Source organism: Notothenia rossii (genome assembly GCF_949606895.1).
Source record: "Notothenia rossii genome assembly, chromosome: 11".
NCBI classification, from domain to species: Eukaryota; Metazoa; Chordata; class Actinopteri; order Perciformes; family Nototheniidae; genus Notothenia; species Notothenia rossii.
In genome coordinates, this window is record NC_136910.1 from 10,390,081 (window position 1) to 10,409,897 (window position 19,817).

Consider the following 19,817-nt stretch of genomic DNA (forward strand, 5'->3'; position numbering starts at 1 on the left):
AGATGGTCCATGGTTTTTATTTCTCAGTTCTTCATTATCACCAAATAGCAGTGCCAACAAATACAACATATTTCTTTTAATACAGATTTGTGTCAAAGCCAAGTTAGGTCACATTAGAATTTCCTTTTACAATTATATATTTTGTAAATACTTGATATGGCACTCCACAATAGCTTCCATTACAGTAGAAGTCTGACATGATTGGTCGATCTAGTTCCAACATGCTTCTGAGAGGTTTTCTACTGCCACTTCACACTGAAAGTTGTGCTTGATGTTTAGAACAATGAAATTGCAGCTACCGCAGACCTGTGTGTGGAATTGTTAACACTGGCTAACTCCTGGGTTGCGGTCCAATATTCCAAAGATCCGCTCCTAACGTCTTGACCTCTGTGTGAAACGTCACGGGCCTAAGTGGATTCAAAAGGACTTGGAGTACTTTAGAGAATCCAAATGTACTTTCACTATCTGACGTGTTGATGCCCCAGCGGACGTCATAAATGTGCGTCTGCTGCTGTGGGGAAACTGGAAACTACAGTTTTCTAAACAGCGGACTACAACATGGATGTATAATAAGAATGAGGGACTACTGTAAACTCATCTAGAGACTGCACCGTGCTCTGATGCTGTTGTTTATGAACGTGGACAACAGAGAAACATATTCATGACCAAAGTTGGAATTTAAATAAAAAAGGAAAGTGAAACCTATGCTCGTCACCCTCTCCCTCCGGTCCACATTAATACGTATGATTGTATGAACTACGAAAATATCTTAAAATCAATACAAATGTATTTATTATAAATGTTAGTCCTTAACATCTATCACTGTGTGTATATCACTATTCAAACATCTTTTTAAAGTTGAACAAACCCTACAGCTCAGTAAAGACTGAAATGTTGACTTTATTTGATCAGTTTTAGTAAAAACAAGCGTTCATATTTCTCTTTTTGATTATAATACTGATGAACGTTCAAAGCACTTGTGGCAAGTTACCACATACGTTTTAAAAAGCTTAAGCACCGTAACGTTCATATCATTTCTCGGTCATAATCGTTTGTTTCTGTGAACGGCCGGCAAATGCTGCGGCCGCAAGGCATTGTGGGGCAGCATTTTCTCCTCTCCTTTCGTAAGGGAGGTCCAGTGATTCCTAAGCTGAAGGAGGTATAAAGGAAGTTTGAAAATATCTAGAGAATTGGAACAGCACTTATCATGGATGCCACTGACGTACTTCCGGGTCATTTCACTCGGTTAGGAAGGTTGCTAAGCTAAATGGACTATTCGACCGCAACCCAGATCTGAGGACCTCAGGAGGCTTCCCGCAGTATAACCTGTCCTCCGAACGCTGAGCTGATTCGACTGGAAACAGTCAGCTTGAGAAGGCTAGCCCCTCACCCAGGACACAGGCACCCACTGCCGCTCCACCTGCACCCTCTCCAGGACCACCTGCAGCTCCGCTAAGGCACCGACCGGGTCCTCCTTCACCAGGACGTAGTCCACCCAAGCCCCGTAGCTCTCGTCCATCCTCTCCGCTGAGTGTTTCATGTCCTGTAGGTCGCACTCCTGTTTGTCATAAGGAAGGGGACATGTTGTTTCAGCCTTCAGTGTACAAAGCTCTCCTATAATGTACATTTCATATATCCAAAAGAAAAGGGATTTAGACTTTTATGATGACGGCGTGTTTAATGTAACTCACCGTGATCCCTGAGCTGAGTGAGGAACAGGAGCCAAGTGTTTTCCTGATGCTGTGATAGATGCGAGGCGTTACATAGATGACATAGGGTTTGAACTCAGCAGTACGAAGAGTCTTCAGTGCCTGAAACAAATCATATTGTACTTTAAAACACAAGGGTGGAACTAAATACAGTGTATTGCAATGTAGTTATATTCAAACAAACTGTCAGCATATAAGAACTTAATTAACAGACTGAATGCATATAACATGAATAGATAACATTAAATACTAAAAACTAAATTAGGTAAGAAAAGAAAACGGTGCAGAAAACCCAATAAAACAAGTGTGAAAGAACCCTTTAGTTCACAGAAAACTGCACCTATTCATGCTTTGAATAAAACCTTTAATTAAACTGTCAGATGTGATGCTAAAACTTGGAATGTGTTTTCTTCTGCATCATTGAGGCAGATAAAGGCAATCAATTCTGTGAACAAATGAAACGTTTGTGACAATCTGGACAGAGGAGCACACATCTGCACGTACTCCTGTAAAAGCCCTTGCACATTTAATATTACAGATAGCGGCAACAGTTATCAGAAACATATGTTGGTATGTAGTGCTGCGTGACACTTTTTATACTAACCTCTGGTTGCACATCCACCAGACAGACCTTGTTTTGATCCAGATTTCTGTTAATGGACTCCAAACTGGTGCCGTACAGATTATCTTTATAGTCCCCGTATTCAATGAATCTGCAGAAATACAGCAGCATCATCATCATCATCACTTCATGCTCTCAATTAAACATATTAGTGTCCAATACTCACTTGCCACTCTGAATGTCGGCCTCGAACGCTGCTTTGGTGATGAAGTGGTATTCCACTCCTTCTTTCTCCTGAGACTTCCTGGCTCGAGTGGTGTCTTTGGTCACATGTTCAAAAGCAGGATAAGAACTGAACTTTTGTATTTTCTCTTAATATAAAAAACGTGTTAATATAATGCATAAATCACAAAGATGACATTTGGCCTGACAGAAAAGAAGCATTCAGACCAAAGGAAGATTTTTTTTAGATAGTCCTTGTCAGTCAACACTCCAGAAATTACCTTTTCATTTTTGCTTTGTACAGGACGGCAACATAAATAATTTACAACATACTATGTCGCTTTTGATGTATTATACGCTTTCTTACTGATATTGTTGACATACTGCAATATATCTTTTTTTGGACATTATATGACATACTATACTAAGACTTTTTTTCGACATACTATAACTATGGGGTTTTTGCACTAAACAATGAACTAATCGTCCTTTTATTTGAGTTATTTCATTTAATGTAATTTTGAAAGAAAAACATTGACAACAGTGTTTTAATCGTATTTGAATCCAAGATTACAAATATTATCGGTTGACCCAAGTGCAAAGTACACGTTGGCGTCAAGCCCGCCTTAACCTGCCATCAGGCCCTGGGGCTGATAGGTTTTGTAGGCCCCCTATTTAAACAACAAATCAAAGTAATTTGTGATCGCTCTTCTCCACTCTGCTCTACACGCGCCTGGTCCTCTCCTCCAGATGAGTGACGTATCAGGCCTCCCTCATGTATTTGTCCGGTTGCCGTTGGCTCCCCTCCACGTAGCAAGTCCTCGTCGTCCTCTCCATCTCCTCCAACAGATAATGTCCTTCCTGTCTATTTTTCCTCTCCCGCTACTCCATCGCTATCAGAACCAGACGGCCTACTTGGCTCCGAGGCCCCGCGGCCGGCACCGCTACCGCTCGGTACAGAACTCATCTGTCCTTCCTCCTCATCCTGGCCTACAGGTTTAAAATAACCTGTAAGCTTCGGCATTTTTTGTAATAGCTGCTTGTCTCGAAACTCCTTTTCCCTCAACAATTTCCTTTTCCGAGCACCACTCTCAAACACTTTCTTCTCCGACATTGTCTGCTAAACAACCTTCATCTGTCACTCAATCACTCGCAATTTGAATAAGTCACATTTGAAACATATTCTCATTCTGATTGGCTGTTAAGTGGTGCCCACTGACTGTTTCGGAGTCATCATTTTTGAGAAAAATCTCTGGAATCCATCGATCTGATTGATTAGCGGAGCAAATTATCAAAATACTACGGAGGGAAGATATTTTCGTTTGGATTACTGTTCTGGGGGAAGCTCACGAGTGTGTGTGTGTATACGTGTGTGTGTGTTTGTGTAATTTTGCATTTTGTGTGTATTGTGTTTGTTTCCCGGGGAAACCACTCACGAGAAACACCGGCTGTTGTTATGCCTGCTGTGACGTTACGTTACTCCGTTCTCCGCTTGTAATTATACCATTACAAGCTTCAAAGTTGTATTTATCATCTGAATTTGCAGAAACAAGTTTAATATTCTGAAAGCCAAGACTTTGTTTATTTTAAACCAGATGAAAACAAACTGTAACGGACCCTGCCGTGTTATCTATGATTACTCTACACCTTACATTCATAATTTTAACGGAGGGAGGGGAACAGCAGAGTGGCGAGGGAGAGCTGTCTTCTTCCCTTTACAAGCTTCAAAAGTGTATTTATCGTGTGATTTTGGAAATAAAAGTGTAATATTCTGAAAGCCAAGACTTTGTTCATTTAAAATAAAAATAAAACATCCAAAATAAATATTTTTTTTTACATTTTATTTTATTGGCTCATGATAGGCCCCCGATCTCCGTAGGCCCCTGGGCTTCAGCCCAGGTCAGCCCGTGCATTAAGGCGGCCCTGGTTGGCGTAGTTTTTTTTTTTTATCAAGTTTTGATTTAAAAAAAGAAAGAAAAGGCAATAAGACTCACGAGGCACAGCCAAACCAAATCGTCGAGGATTTCCAGCGATCACTTTCTGTTTGAGTTCCGTTATCCGAGCTCCCAAGGAACCTGTGACCAAATAAACATATCAAATAAATGGACAGACAATTATTCAACACGGTAAGGTGCTGCAGAAAAAACATCTGAGAGCAAGGTCCACTGGTGAGGGGTGAGGGGGAAGGAGTCTTGTATTGGGGAGACTGACTGACATAATCAGACGGAGGGCAGGAGGATTTGCATAGCGATTTCAAAACTGCTGTGTGTTGCTACATTTATTTGTATTCTCTCTTGTCTGATATAGTTTTATTGTATTTCGTTGTAAATAACGTGAATCGTATTTTCCTATTAGTTTTAATTCCCATTTATATTTGTGAAACATATCATACAACCACCCCGGTCCCTCAGATCCACCTCAGCCGGTTTGCTTTCCATCCCCAAGGACAAACACCGGAGCTTGGGGGATAGAGCCTTCTCTGTGGCAGCCCCGAAGCTCTGGAACTCCAGTCCCGCCTCAAAACCCACCTCTTCAACTCTGTATATCCATAAGGCCCCCCCCCCCCCCCCCCCCTCTCAACCAACTTCCTCCTGACTGCTTTTCGGTTTTGTTTTGGTTTTGTTTTGTTTGTCTTCCCTCCCTCCCAAATGTGAAGCGTCTTTGGGTTCAAGAAAAGCGCTATAGAAATATAATTTATTATTATTATTATATATCTTGGTGTAAAGACCAGCATACCAGAGTTTCTTACGTGTCAGTGAACCTACCGATCAGCACAATGAGGCGAGGCCTCTCCCCGGGGCGAGGCAGATACTGTGTTACTTCTTCATAGATCAGGAACTCTTTGTGATTGGTGTCTGGAGTTTGAGGTTCTCCTGGTGAAGCTTGGCGATCTTTCCTGAGGCGGAAACTTCTGCGCAGGCTAGCTGCAGTCAAAGAAATACAAATGTAAGCTGAGCGGAGATACATACACCACATTTGATTGCAAATCACACAGATACAGAGAAACATATGTTGCTAGTTTAACAAACAGCAGACTGTAAATTCCATCAATGTTAACACACATTTCATTAGTTTGAAACAAAGTATTTCTCACTGATTAAAAATGCCACAGACACGCAGAACAACACCGTTAGGAATCAGGAAGAGTACCTGAGTAAAAATCCCATGAGAGAGCATGGCCACAGAAGGCAGGCGCTGCCTTACTCTTGGGAGAAACTACAGCTCATATTAGACCATTTATTCACTCAGCTTAAATCTCACCAACAGAGAAGAAGCTTTGAAGCCATGCATGCTGCGTCTACCAAAAACCAACAAAGCACTTTAGCATGTAGCATGAGAAAGCCATTTGAGAAGCAGAGAGATATACGAGCTGGCATGAGATGCTAGAGATACTGAAGAGGCTGTCGGGTCCGGCACAAAAAGCCACACTAAACAGTCCAAACACAGAAACTGCTGAGCGAGGGCATGAAGAAACACCGACAACACACAGGTATCACTTATCGTCCTGACATGTTTATGCAGAAAGATCAGTGACGACTAAAGCATCTACAGTTTTCACATCTTTGTCCATTCAAAATCATCACAGTTGTTTCACTGGAAAGGTATTTGCTTCCTATTTTTTGACCAATAAAGTAATGCAGCAGGACTATGTGGCCATACTAAGGAACAATAGTGATTTGAGTTTACACTTATGAGTAACATAACAAAGCTGATAAAGAAATAAGTAATCAGTTCTAAGAATCTGGAGTGAAGCTGTGGATATGATTTTGGTTACAGTCATCACTCAGATGATTAATTAAGATGTGAAAATAAGGTCCAAGCTGTGGCGATGCGTTCAGGCCCAACACAAGCACATTAAGCCACGCCTAGACGGACAGAAAAGCTGGTGAAAGGCTAACGGCCCGTCCACACTACAGCTTCAAAAAAAGCTTGCCAGCGGGCGTGTCTGAAGCTCGACCAACAACCAATCACATTAATCTCCCGCCCCTGACACAAAAGCAGCGGTTTGATTGGCTAGAGCTTGTACTGGCATATGATTTGATTGGCTGACGCTTCCACCAAAAGCTTCAGAAGCTTCAAAAGTTGAACATTGCTCAACTTTTGCAGCCTGAAACGCCAGGAAAGCTCCGCTCTGCTACCCACAATTCAGTTCGGCGAAAAGCGAGGCAACGTGACGTCACCCCATTCAAAGTGAATGGGCAGACGCGTTGGAAACCGTTTTTGAAGCCGTCGAAGCTGTAGTGTGGACGGGCCGTAACAGAGCGCTGAAGACATCAGTAGATCAGGTAAGGTGAGGGGAACAAACACATCTGTCGTTTAGTTCAAAAATAGAGCATTCAGACTAAAGGCTTACTGTCCTACCCACTCAATCTAAGTAGAACAAAGCAATCTACTATTACACTTCATAGTGGGCTAAAACAAATTCCTGGTACAGTACAGTTGGCGAATTCGGTTGACAACTAAGGCATTTATTGTGGAAGAAAGAATGGTACTCATAAACCCTGATAACCCCCGTCCTAAAGAAAGACATGGATTTGCACACGGACTGAGCAGGAATGTGATGCAGCAGTGATTAGTGTACACTCATAAATCATGGCTCCTCACCTGCGTCCTTTCCATTCAGAGTGCCCTCACTGTCACAGTCTTCTGCAGGACGGCATGCAGGACGAGAAGACAGGGTCAGAGGAGGTTCATGTGGAGGGGACTTTACACTCAAAACAAAGCAGGTTAAAGTGAAGTGACCACGCTAATAATATTTTGAGGCAACTGTAAAAAAGATGGGAAAATGGAGGATCATTTTGTGTTTTGGGGACTCGGGTGGGGTGATGATAGAATTTGATTTAGAAATTCTGACCAAGTGTTCAATAGATGCACGAGTGCTATTTTCTAACATGAAGTTTTGTCCACGTACCTCGCTCAGTCTGATCATCTGAGGTTAGCAATGCAAGGAATAACACAAAGCATAGAGAGTGACAGAATATTACAAATGCTATACCGTGATATCACTGCTCTATGTGAACTGTGATCTAAATGTATGCTTCTTTTGTCTTGTAAATGTCACATCTAAAACTGGATCTGAGCTAAGACATACTCAACATATCTGCTTCTACTTCCTTTGCATATTATCCTGAATCATTGTTACATTCAGTTCAAAGAGTATCGCCTTAGAAACACATCTTTGTAGAGAACAAACAAGAAAGAAGTGATTTTGCAAGCAGCCGTTGTTTTTCAGACTACTTTGATTAATTTACTTTGAAATGGGATCAGGAAATGAAACAGTGGATTATGTATTTCTTTTAGAGATTAACCTCTGTTCTCTTTTTTTAATCTCTCTTTCTGCATCTCTTTGGCTAAATTACATTCAACAAGCAATATAAACTGTATCTGTGGTTCTAAGCCTATTGTACATTTATGGTTACACTGCAGGTTATTTGTGAAACGGGCTTACATGCAGGAGCTTTGGGGGACATAGGGGCTGGAAAAGAGCCTATTGTCCTCCTGTACCTCAGGCGCCTGGAAGGAAGAAAACCACAGAAAAAAAGATGAATTTCTCATCTAAAAAAATGCCACCTTGTCAGATATTTTTCAGATCCTTGACATAAAGTCTTTATCAGATATTTATTTGACAGCAGAGATGACTACCTCTCCTGAAACTGTTTGGAGGGGATGAGAGCAGCGCGCAGGTTACAGTCGCCCATCCTCTTGGCCTGCCACCAGGTGGCGTCCTCCTGGCTCACAACCTGGAGGACGTCCCCCCTCTTGAAAGGAAGTCCCGCCTCCTGGCACGGCGTGGCCTTGTCCTCATAGGGCGTGTAGTCAAACAAAGCCCGAAGGTAGACCTTTTGGGAGCAGGAATATTCTGTAACTTTAATAAATAAACATTTGGATTGTATGGGGGAATATAGATTTAGGATGAATGTGTCAGATAATGAGTCCTCACCCTGCTTTCCTTCAGCGTGTCTTCTTCTGCAACAGCCGGGATGATTTTCAGTGTGATGGAGCCTTGTGACTGGGACTGATCAAAAACAAAAACATCAGTGAATAATTGTAAAGAGTATGATGATATGACCCAAATCTTTTTCCCCCCATTACCAGAATCTGACTAATTTCCTCTGGCTTTTTGTTGGTTATCAGGTTCCCATTGACCTCTCGCAGCTCATCCCCTATGTGCACCAGCCCTGGAAACACAAACACAGCACACACAAAAACAAGTCCGCTGAAAAAAAGCCTACCAGCCAAGCAAAACACAGCAAACATAATCCCAGTATGTGGAGTAAAAGTACTTTTAGAGTTTGAGGCTCAGATATGAACCACAAATCACACAGTTGTCTGTTGGCATGAAGTTGATAACATCTCCATGGCTACAGCCCAAGCAACCCTCATTTGTAATCTGGAAATATGCAATCGTGTGGCACTAATCTCAAGGATTTGTTCTCTGTCGACAGTTCATAGGGGGTTGCACCATTTAATCTTCTCACTTCTCTGTCAGTGTCAGCAGAAATAAGGAAGTCCTGTTGAGTAGGAAGATTTAAGAGAAATAAAAAACATATTGCATTATGGTGTACGACGTTAACACAGTTTGACTCACCACTGCGGTCGGCGGCACCCCCCCTCATGATCCTGGCCACGATCACAGCTCCTGTCACCTCGTCTCTGCGGATGGTCGCTCCCTGATGGAAAAGACCAAACGATGAATCAGGCTCGGCTGTATGTCATCTCCAGTTCACTGAGCCGATACAATCCTCTGGTACACGGTGAAAGACACTCCTCAAGTGCACATGGTTGGCTTTGGCAGGAATGATCAATAACCTGTTAGAGCAAATGCCAAAACCGTGTTACTGAATGTTTTAGATACTTGATTATCCGGATCACCTCCGTGTCTGCGCTTGATTTCTGCTGGCTACATTCACAAAAGAGGGTTCCTGTTAAAACCACCAAATAAGGGAAAATAGCAGATGTGTCCGACGGGTTGAATGTATTTGCTGTGAGGATTGGTGTATGTTGTATAGCATTACACACAGTCACACCATGGGGTTTTAAAGCCGCCCCATTAAAGTACATTGAGCTGTTAAAGCCACACCTGAGGGCACAACAATAACAATCTAAGGAAGGGCTCTTATTTAGAAATATCCTCCGGTGTGAGCAGGCCCTCACCAGCGGCTCTTTGTTCTTCACCAGACGCACGATCTTGACCGACTCTTCCTCCAGGTCGTCGTCCACGTCCTCCGGCAGTGGCGGCAGCACCGGGTCGAAGTTCTTTTGGGCCACGGTGTCGTGGGCTGACAGCACCGCCTTATGAAGACAAATGCACAGAAGGTACAACTTTAGAGCCTGACACATATCCTACACTAGCTGGATTGCTTTAGGTTTCACAGATGTCATCCCTTTCCTATTCTCATGAAGCCAATACCTTGTAAATAATCATTTGATACGTGTAATTAGGCAGCTCCGAGTCTGGTGTTATGTAAAAGACGATCAATTTAGAGTCAAATCAGAGCAGCTCCGGCTGAAAGCTCAGAAAACCAGCACAGTGAGATGACATCAAAAGGGAGACACTGTCGAGCGTACATTACGTCGTGTAAGTGTGAGGAAGAAAACTAATGTGTGTGAGAGTACCTTGAGGTGAGGAGTGCTCAGCAGGAGGAGCAACTCTTTCTCATCGCCCTCGAGTGGACCGTTCTGAAGCTCTTCTGCCAGCTGAGGATACGAATGAGAACAACATCGCTTGAAATATTTCTATGTGTTGTGCCAAAGCTTTTCATTAAACACATTTACTGAAGAAATGTGCATGTGCTGAGATGGATTGTGAATGTTTACTTTGACTTGGTGATGAAAGATTGCACTTACATCCTCGGCCAGACAGGTGGCGCTGTAGAGAACTGGAGTCGGGCTCTGTTTCTCATACTGCTTCAGTTTGTCATGAATCTGGAACGTACAACACACGCAAATATAATCAGATACACACATTTTAGGTTAAAACAAAGCCTGGATTTTCTACCATTATACATGTGAAGAGACACAAGTACTATGCTGTAGTATGTAAGTATGTAGCTTCTGGTAAAATAGTCTAAAACTATATACAGTATATCTATGACAGGTCAGATTTGTGCACCCATGTCAAGTCTGGAAGATACTAGACACACATTCAGATGAATTTGTATTTGCAGCATTGCAGTTTTTTTTAAAGATGTTTAGGTTTTAATGCTAGACCTGACTAGATGTCCCTTTGTCCAACACAGTACTTCAGACATATCTGCTGTACCTTCATGAGGTAACTGAGACTCTTCTCACTGAAGACATTTCTGAGGAAGACCAGGTCCTCTTTGTGGTTGGCGTCAGGGTGGAGCTGAGAGGTGAGCAGGGCCAGAGTCTCATGCAGCCCTGAGTCATAAAAAATGGAAAGTTATTTATTAATCAGACATTCAAAAACCCATTCTCAGACAAGAGCTACTGAAAAAATAAGCTTTTATTTCATTAGAAAAGCAGAACAAATCAAAAAGCAATGAGTAATTGTTCATATTTTCAAATCTGTTTTGCATATTGAATGCATTTTAATCTTCTTTAGGGGTCATATGAATATGAGTAGGCATCAAGAACAAAGTTCTTGCTTTGATACGAGTTCATTAAAGTAATACCGGATTATCCTCTTTTGCTAACAGCCGAAAAACAAATGCTGCGTGGATAGACAAATCCAAGTCCTCGCGACACAAAGACTTCCTGAAATTCAAAACATTTCCTCTTTTGTTTATTTCTCCAACATTTGCGTTTTTTTACTTATGTTCCATACTATAGCCAAAGATTTGAGAGAAACTACACATCTAACTTTGATGTATTGAATGTGGTTGGAAGTCGTTAAATCTAAAAGATGTGTAAAACTCACAGAAAGGTTTTTGTATTAAAACTTCTGTTTGGTGCTGATGAAGTTTCTAATTAAAACATTCTTAATATATTGTCTGTTTAACCCCCCTGGAAAAAAAGCTAGATATTTTAGCACTTGCATTATTTAGAAACATATACTGTATATCAAATAGAATCAGTAACAATGAAAAAAACGTGATCACGTATCTGAACGTACCTGTGTTTGCAGACACGATGGGCATGGCTTCATCCAGAGGAGGCAGGAGGGTGCAGAGAGAGAGAGGAAGGGGGGGGGGGGGGGGGGGGGGTTGGGGGAACTAAAGCTGGGGCACCCTCTCCACTCCTCTGTCTTCTACGTACGGCTAATGTGAAAGATCACAGCTGGAAACAGAAAAACACACAGAAAATGATTTTTTCAAAGTGGATTAAATTAAGACTTCTCAGAATTTAGGACCTTTTTTTGTTTTTCAAATATTAAAATTTAAAACTACACAAGGTTGAGTATTTTTGACAAATCAAATATTTGAAGACAGACCTCTGGTGATGCCGATGGAGAACACATGAGGTTATACAAATATAGCTCACTTGTAAAGCATATATTTTCTCATTAAGAATGACTTCATTATGTAAACACATCTTGAAAGGGAAGCCGGCCAGCCGTGAGCCGTCCATTACAATAATGAAGTTTCAATGTAATGACTAGCTGCTTTCATTACTGAGCCATGGCACATTCATTTTAAAATGAAGACAGTGAGGCTCAACCCTTTTGTCCAATAGGATGCTTCACCTCGTTTATCACCATGGCAATCCTGTAGTGCCAAATACTGATGACTCCCTGTTTTCACATTTCAATAGCCTCCCTGAATAGATCAATTAAATGATTGGGTCCCATTATACACTTGGGTTGGTATTGTGTGCGGTGAAGCATGTAGCTTCGATCTGCCATCAATTTAACATTTCCATTAGGATCTTAGATTTCTGAAATCAGTTGTTTTGGATAAGAGAAGATATATTGATCTGTGAAGGGAAAGGGCCCGTTACTCCAATCCATGTGCATACATTATTATTTAATTTAACAAAAGTACAATAACATTATTCAGTAAAGATATATTGGCACCTTGATGTTTATGTAAACATAGTAATAGTTTTCTGATTTTAGCTTTTACATTTGACGACCCGTCTTATTACATTACATTTACATTACATGTAAGCGACTAACATACATTCAGTACTGTGGACAATCCCCACAGGAGCAATTTGGGGTGAAGTGTCTTGCCCAGGGACACAACCACATGCTGACTGCAGTGGGACTCGATCTTGCTATCCCCTTCATTCAAAGTCCAGCACTCTATCCACTGAGCCGCAGCCTCCCTTATGGTTATCATATATTAAATATATTTTGTTGAAGGTTATTTGCCGGACAAAACAAATAATGTGAAGTTGTTATCTTCCAGAAAATTGTGCTCTAATTAAAAAAATATATAAGTGTATAAGAAGTATGACTTTCCTAGCTTTTTTAATCAGTCTTTTAGGACCGGTCCTTTATTTCAATTACTTGAACAGTCTTAACATCATTTTATTTGAAAGCATAATTCCCCTGAGAGGTAACTGGTTTTTTGCAGGTGTAATGACATTAACCAATCAAAAGGTAGCTAACATTTTACAGATTAAAGTGAAAAGGTTGCCTTTCTTTGAACGCTGCACATGTTCCTCCGCAGCTGGCAGGGTGAAGACTGATCTAGATTTTAATTTAACAGTCCGCGGAGTTAATCATGTGAAACAGCAATTTGTTCTTCACCTGCTCCAACCCTTAAACTTATTCTGGCGCAGTAATAACACTATAAATCATGTCTTTACCATCTAGTGGCTGATTTTCTGCTCTAGTGATGTTGAGTTCTTATTCCTGCAGACATAAAATCTGTGTCTACACATTTCCTTTTTTTCCAGACCTCTTTCTAAATGTAAACATTACTTTTGTAAAATAAAGTCTGTTTTCCACCTACAGTCCACATGGTGGTCTGTGTGAAAAACAGAAAGCGTTGGTCTGTGTTTGCTCTGAAAGCAACATTTACTCCGAGATTGAAATAAGAATTCAGCAGCGTGTTCTGGCTCAGGTTTGACATCTACAATCACCACAAACACGCTTCAGGCCAGAAGTTGTCAATGTAACAATCTGTCAAATGTATTTACTGCTCAAGACAGATGAGTGAACATATCAGCCTGTTGAGTTTCTTATTGTAGATCAGACAGTGATTGTTTGTTGCTGTAGAGGTCTGTCTGTGAATACAACACAGCAGTTAAAAAAGAAAATACTACTTTGCTTATTTTCAGTAATCCTGTGTCAACATCTTTGGCAAATGTATCAAAAAAGTTATTCACAACTGTCTTACGATAATTACATGCTATTTTCTATGATCAAAATGTCCCCTGATGGGCTGGTAACAACAGAAAAAGAAAAAGCTGCCAAGCGTTTTTCTGATTTGGAAAATAAAAGTGTCTGGAGGGGCAGGATGGCAATTACAATAAACAGAGACAAGTAAAACAATCATTAGATCGATGAGTGGTTATGAGAAATAATCATCGTAAGCTGCTTCGAGGCCATTACACATTGTGATCGACTGTTACTGCAGTCCATCAGCAGTGTGTCGACAAACAAAATATATATGAATTCAAACAAATTATGATTATGTTTGAATTAGACTTATTTCCCCTGCCTTAACGGTCACCTATTATGCAAAATCCACTTTTTCATGTCTTTTCTACATAAACATGTGTCCCCTCTGCGTAAAGGGACTCTGAAAGTTTCAGGAAAGATTCTCTCTCTTTTCTTCCTGATCCATTTCTATAAAAACCTGTCTGAAAATGAGCTGATCAGATTTTGGCCACTTTATGATGTCATAACGATTTTTTGGCTTGTGTAACCGTTAGCCAATCACCAACCAAGGTAACCCCCCCCCCCCCCCCCCACCTTATCACCTGAATCTCCTCCTAGAGCACCATTGTGGTCTTTTTAACCAAATATCTCTCAGAGGGGCGTGGGGAGGGGCTCCTTATTTTCATCTAAAGTAACAGACAGAGAATCAGCACTTTGTAAACAGGGCTGAAACAGAGGGGATTATGGGATGCTGCAATGATCTGTTTGGTATTTGGAGCCAAACACTTCAGAGAAATGTTTGTGTATATCTGAGACCTATAATATATTGATGAAAAACCGTATGAGAGGGGACCTTTAAAACGGAAAGCTGTTTTTTGCCATTTGTCGGCCATTGCTCGATCCCTCTCTCCATTGAGAGAACTTGGTCTTCACAACAAAGCTGACAGTTTGTGTTAAATCTCTCGCTGCTCCTGGTGAGCCTCCCTCTCTACACACTTGGCCAGCGTTCCTGACCTTCTTTCTCTCTGCCTTTTCCTCCCTCCATCCGCCTCTCTCTCTCTAATTACAAGAGGCTGAGAAGAGCTTAAGACCGGCGTCGCTCTGTTTTTTTTTATGTCACTCACTGAGTCTAAAATACTTAAGGTTAACACCATATGGTGGCATTATCTATCCTCTCCTTGAATTAAGACAGCAAAGCTGGCGGGTGTGTGCATCAGGGAGGATTTCAGTGAACACAATGAAGCAGATTAGAAAGAAAGATCAGCAGAGAAACTGAAAAGCAGCGAAGGCAGCCGGGGCAATACTGAAAAGCATTTACCTTCGCTTTTATAAACAGAAAGAAAATAATTTTAAAATGTACTTTATAGCAAGAATAACTCGTCAGCAAATAATTGATTTGGTAATCGACAGAAAATCTATCTTTTGGGACATTTGTTCATTATGTATGTTTTTCCTTTTTGTTGAGCTCAATTCTGTTACAGTTATAAACAAAGACATTTCAGTAATGTTTATAAAAAGACAAGTCAGTGTCGTCCTTGCTGTAAGACAAGCTATCATCTTGATTTGAAAAGGAGTACAATATTTTGATTTGTTTGGAAGAATCGTTACAGGAAAATTATTAGCCTGATTTTTATTCAACTTTGGTGTATGTCAAAAAAAGGAACAAGTACATATTTGTGCATAGAGACAAATAACTTCTCACTTTTGTTAACATTACAAGAATGGGCACGTCTTTGGTGGAGGTCATGCACACTACCTGTCCTTCTAGTTCATTATTTGTTCGCCTGCCTTTTACATCATTTGCATAAAGATTGAATTATTCATGATTTGTTGACTCCAATTGTCAAGTTGATCTATTTAACCATCTCAGTAACGTCCGTAGGGGAGGGGGAGCTGCTCAAGGAGACGTCAACAAGCAGGCTGTTGCATCCTAAACTATTTCCGTCTTTCTCACCCTCATGATCTTGTTTACTTTCGGAACATTTCAAAGATTCGTCCCATGCTTTCCCCTAGCTGGTGCTGAAACGTTAGTCCATGCTTTCGTTTCATCTCGGTTGGACTACTGCAATTCACTTTTCTCCGGGCTACCAAAATCAACAACCGCCAAAAACAAACTACAACTGGTTCAAAACACAGAGCCAGGATATTAACCAGAACCAGAACATTTGATCATATCATTGGCTCCTGATTCAAATAAAATCAGACTTCAATATTTTACTGTTAACCTTTAAAATCTTACATGGACTAGCCATCATCATTAATTACCCCACGAATATCTACCAGGCTTCCACGATCACATAATGCCAGTCTTCTTTCCATCCCCAGAATAAAAAAAAAAATCATCCGTAGGTGATTGACTCCTTTAAAAGCAAACCCAAAATCTGTTTTCCTTGTCAACTAATTTCCATCGCCTAGCTTCCATTAGCATCACTTCAGTCACATGCGTTCATCACATGGCAATACTTATGTTGTTGTATAATGTTTTTATAATTTTCATGCTATGACGTTTGTATTTAGTTTTTGTCTTTGTACAGACCTTTGAGGCATTTCTTGTGATTTGGGGCTATAATAAATGTTGATTTGATTTGATGTACCACTACACATTCTAATGCCTCACCAGCACTGTGATAAAAGAGATTTCATGTTTTCCCCATGCTGATGCTCACATTAGCTGTGCCGGATTATAACAACGCTTCATATTCACATGTCTCCTCTTATGACTGACAGTAAATCCTCACTGATTGTTCCTTTAATGCTCTCTCTGAGTTTTGAACTTTTTCTCTCCGTCTGCCTCGTTGTTATTTTATCCAAACAAATCCTACTACTGAACGAGGCACAATCTACAATCACGTCTGCGTAGTGCTTTATTTAACAGGCATTGCTTTCGCAGAGCTTAACCTTATGCTACTGTCCTCTCTCTACTCGCACACAAACATGAACGCCACCTGTTTTCCAGACTTGCTTTCTGTTGGACGTCCCGAGAGGGAGCCAGAGGGGCGAGGTCATCGACGCTCTGCTGATGCCATCTGCCCATCCCCTCTGTGTGTGTGTGTGTGTGTGTGTGTGTGTGTGTGTGTGTGTGTGTGTGTGTGTGTGTGTGTGTGTGTGTGTGTGTGTGTGTGTGTGTGTGTCCATCCTTCACCTTTGATGCCGCCCACATGTCTGATTCAACAGATTTCATTCCAATATCCATTTAGGAAAAGCTGTACACTCATAAGTGTATTACTGTAATCTATAGCAACTACCCAAAAGAGGTACAGCCATACAACATAATGTTCCCTGTGCTATTTGAAAAGTGGAAAAGTTTAATACGAATATGAAATGTTAGAGAATACATCTCAGAGCTCAAGGTGATATCGTCAATCTTGGGTGTTTAAATAATATCAGAATAACTTCAGAATATCATATCATAATGTTTCTTTGGACCCTAATACAATATTTTGATATCACAAAACCTGCAACAATAGGACTTTGATTTGATTAAGTTGCGGTTGTTATGTGTCATGGGAATTTCACAAATCAATATATCCTTACAATCCTACTTACATTTCTTGTTTGAGTTCAACAAAAACTAAAATATATTAAGTTTTAAGGATATATAAAAAAAAAGATCCAGAGTCTCTTATTGGCAAAGCCTGGATCTTATTTGGTATGTTTCCACAATTTTTGCTTGATAAAGACTAACACAAATTACAAATGAGCTGCCTATTTTCCCTTGAAATCCACTAATTGCTTAATCCTAAAGTCTGTCCGTTAACAGCTGTAACTGTGTGTAGGGTCACAAAAAAGGAAGTTTATCTAATGCTAGCCTGAGAGAGATTTACTTTTTAATTGTGCTAGAAATAAAATATAATATATTGCAGAGGTATTGCAGAGGAGGTCAAGAGCAGCTTTATAGAAGCTTATCAGAAAAACATCTCTTCAGTACACCTTCAACTCGCCCACTCACAGCTGGATACAAAAAAGAATCTCTTCTAGATATTGAATTTGGCTCTCAGTCCGAGGGAAAATTGAGTGTCTCATTTCAAGATTTCAACAGCCAAATAGGTTTTTAGGTGGAGGGGGAGGGCCTTGACATGCTCGTTTATAAAATGCCAATCTGGCTTGGAGGGGGGCCAGACTTCAGAGGCTTTTTGACTGATAGCTGATGTTAACTCCCACTAAGCCTATAATGACATGTGTAAATGTACTGGGTGTGACACATGACTGAAAAAAAGTCCTCCTTATAATCAATTAATCTGATTTACTCGCATTAAAAACACCATATTGTTTACCATACTGTATGGGGAAATAAATAAGCATAAACAAAATATAAGTTCCTATTCCCTTCCTATCCACTTAAACTCTGTTTAAAAACCCTGTGTATAAACCCTGACTTTCATTGTATTTCTCTGCTCCTCAGCACACCAAAAGGAGCCATAACACAATCCAGCAGCAAAGCGTGACCAGGTCAATTTATCAGGAGATACATTAAAAAAGGGGCTAGTAAGGTCATTTTTTGTCATTTAATTAGCTCAAACGTCACATTTAAATGTACTTTACTTGGATATTGCAGTCTGTCTTGGTGCATGTCATGACCACAATGGCCTCTTCTACGCCATATATGGAGTCTGCAATCAATCACAGGTGATGCTCAGCCCTCATTAATATCCAGCACAGACAGGCCACATGGTTTTTTCTCGGGAATGTAAAAAAAAGATCCCTTAGTGAAGAAAAAACAGAATAGGTTTGTTTTTATTTTCTGTGCTAATTAGTGCTACCTGTGAATGTCTCTGGAGCTGTTAATTTCTCTTTGTCAGAAACACATGAAGTTCAATCATTGCACGTAAAAGCATCCTTACCTTGCTGAGGCTCCTCTCAAATTCCGCGTGCGTTTTTAACCCCACGCCGTCTCTCTTTATATCCCGAGCGTGTTTTCTTTAGTTTCTTTATTTCTCTGTGTATTTCTGTTTAGTGCGTCTTCGGCTGAGTGGTTTTATTTCTCGGCTCCATCCAGTGTGTCTCTCAATGCGCCGCCCCTTCCCTCCCTCAGTCAGGCTGTGGGTCTGCTGCATTCAGGAACTCCTCGTAATCTCTAACATCCAAGGTTCCCTGATGGAAATACACTAACAATGCTTGTTGCTGAAGCCTACTGGTTTTAATTGTTGGATATTCTGAAAATAAAAAAGGTTTGTTACTGGTTTTAAAACACACTACAACTGAGGACTGAACCAAATGTTAAAATAGGGTAGATTTTATGGAAAGTCATACTTTTGACTGAATTTTCAAATGTTCCTGGCTCCCATATAAAACAATGAAATGATGGAAAACCAATCACCGTAAATCTTAGGGTACGCTTAAATGGATTAGGAAATGTACATACACAGTAAGGATTCAGCCATGTTACTGTACATGTTGCATACAGTCTATGGTTGCACTTCTATCCTTCGTTGTATTACACATTGTTATACAAAATAAAACTCTTTCTGCCCTGACCCTTGTATTCACACTGATACAAAATAAAACACGTTCTCACCATTCAGGAATCATGAAAATCTCATTGTTGGATCATTCGGAGAACTGAGTGTTTGTACTCTTTCTATCAGTTCCTGAAGGCAACACAATGTGCACATATGCTGCAAGCTGCACGCCTTTTTCGTCCGCCTCTTTCAAATCCATCCATTGCTATCTATGATTGCTATTCATCCCCTCACTCCATGTCTCCCAGTGAGTGGTACAGTACATGCTTTGGCTGATGGTCAGAGATGTTGAATGAAAAATGGACCACAACATAGAAACACATAATTCACAACTCCCTTTATATGTCTCTCTTTTGTGTTTTCACTTTCTTTCAGTCCCTCTATCTTGTATTTTTCACTTTTCTTTGGACCCTTCTCTCATCTGGTTGGCCTAGTTGTTGCAGCGCGAAGAGACCTTGATGTGTTCAGACATTTGTGACAGTGGGAGAGGAGCAGAGTCACTGCATTTTCCCTGTGATCACACGATCAAATATTGGCTCTGGGTTATTAAAGGGATGATGAGAATGCATTTCATCTTAGCTCAGTGGGTCAGATACAGGATCAGAGCTCAGCATTGTCCTAATGAAAGACTC

General features: G+C 40.7%; 1 protein-coding gene across 2 annotated transcripts; it reads right to left on the minus strand.

The window, feature by feature from the left end:
* Nucleotide 1: 1 nt before the first annotated feature.
* On the minus strand, nucleotides 2-18,754 carry LOC307023696 (MAGUK p55 subfamily member 3-like). Of its 2 annotated transcripts, XM_079657156.1 has the most exons (20): nucleotides 18,568-18,754; nucleotides 11,570-11,733; nucleotides 10,757-10,875; nucleotides 10,342-10,419; nucleotides 10,111-10,191; nucleotides 9,649-9,786; nucleotides 9,083-9,164; nucleotides 8,587-8,672; nucleotides 8,435-8,509; nucleotides 8,137-8,333; nucleotides 7,943-8,007; nucleotides 7,406-7,423; nucleotides 7,099-7,140; nucleotides 5,644-5,709; nucleotides 5,259-5,417; nucleotides 4,488-4,568; nucleotides 2,498-2,591; nucleotides 2,314-2,422; nucleotides 1,692-1,811; nucleotides 2-1,558 (listed from the first exon to the last, which is right to left on the minus strand). In XM_079657156.1, exons 2-20 carry the CDS (start codon nucleotides 11,592-11,594, stop codon nucleotides 1,379-1,381), a joined length of 1,815 nt encoding a protein of 604 aa, XP_079513282.1. In that variant the 5' UTR covers nucleotides 11,595-11,733; nucleotides 18,568-18,754; the 3' UTR covers nucleotides 2-1,378. The 2 variants fall into 2 exon arrangements, with proteins under 2 accessions (XP_079513282.1, XP_079513283.1); XM_079657157.1 differs by lacking the exon at nucleotides 5,644-5,709 and having other exon boundaries at nucleotides 18,568-18,750.
* Nucleotides 18,755-19,817: the final 1,063 nt, after the last annotated feature.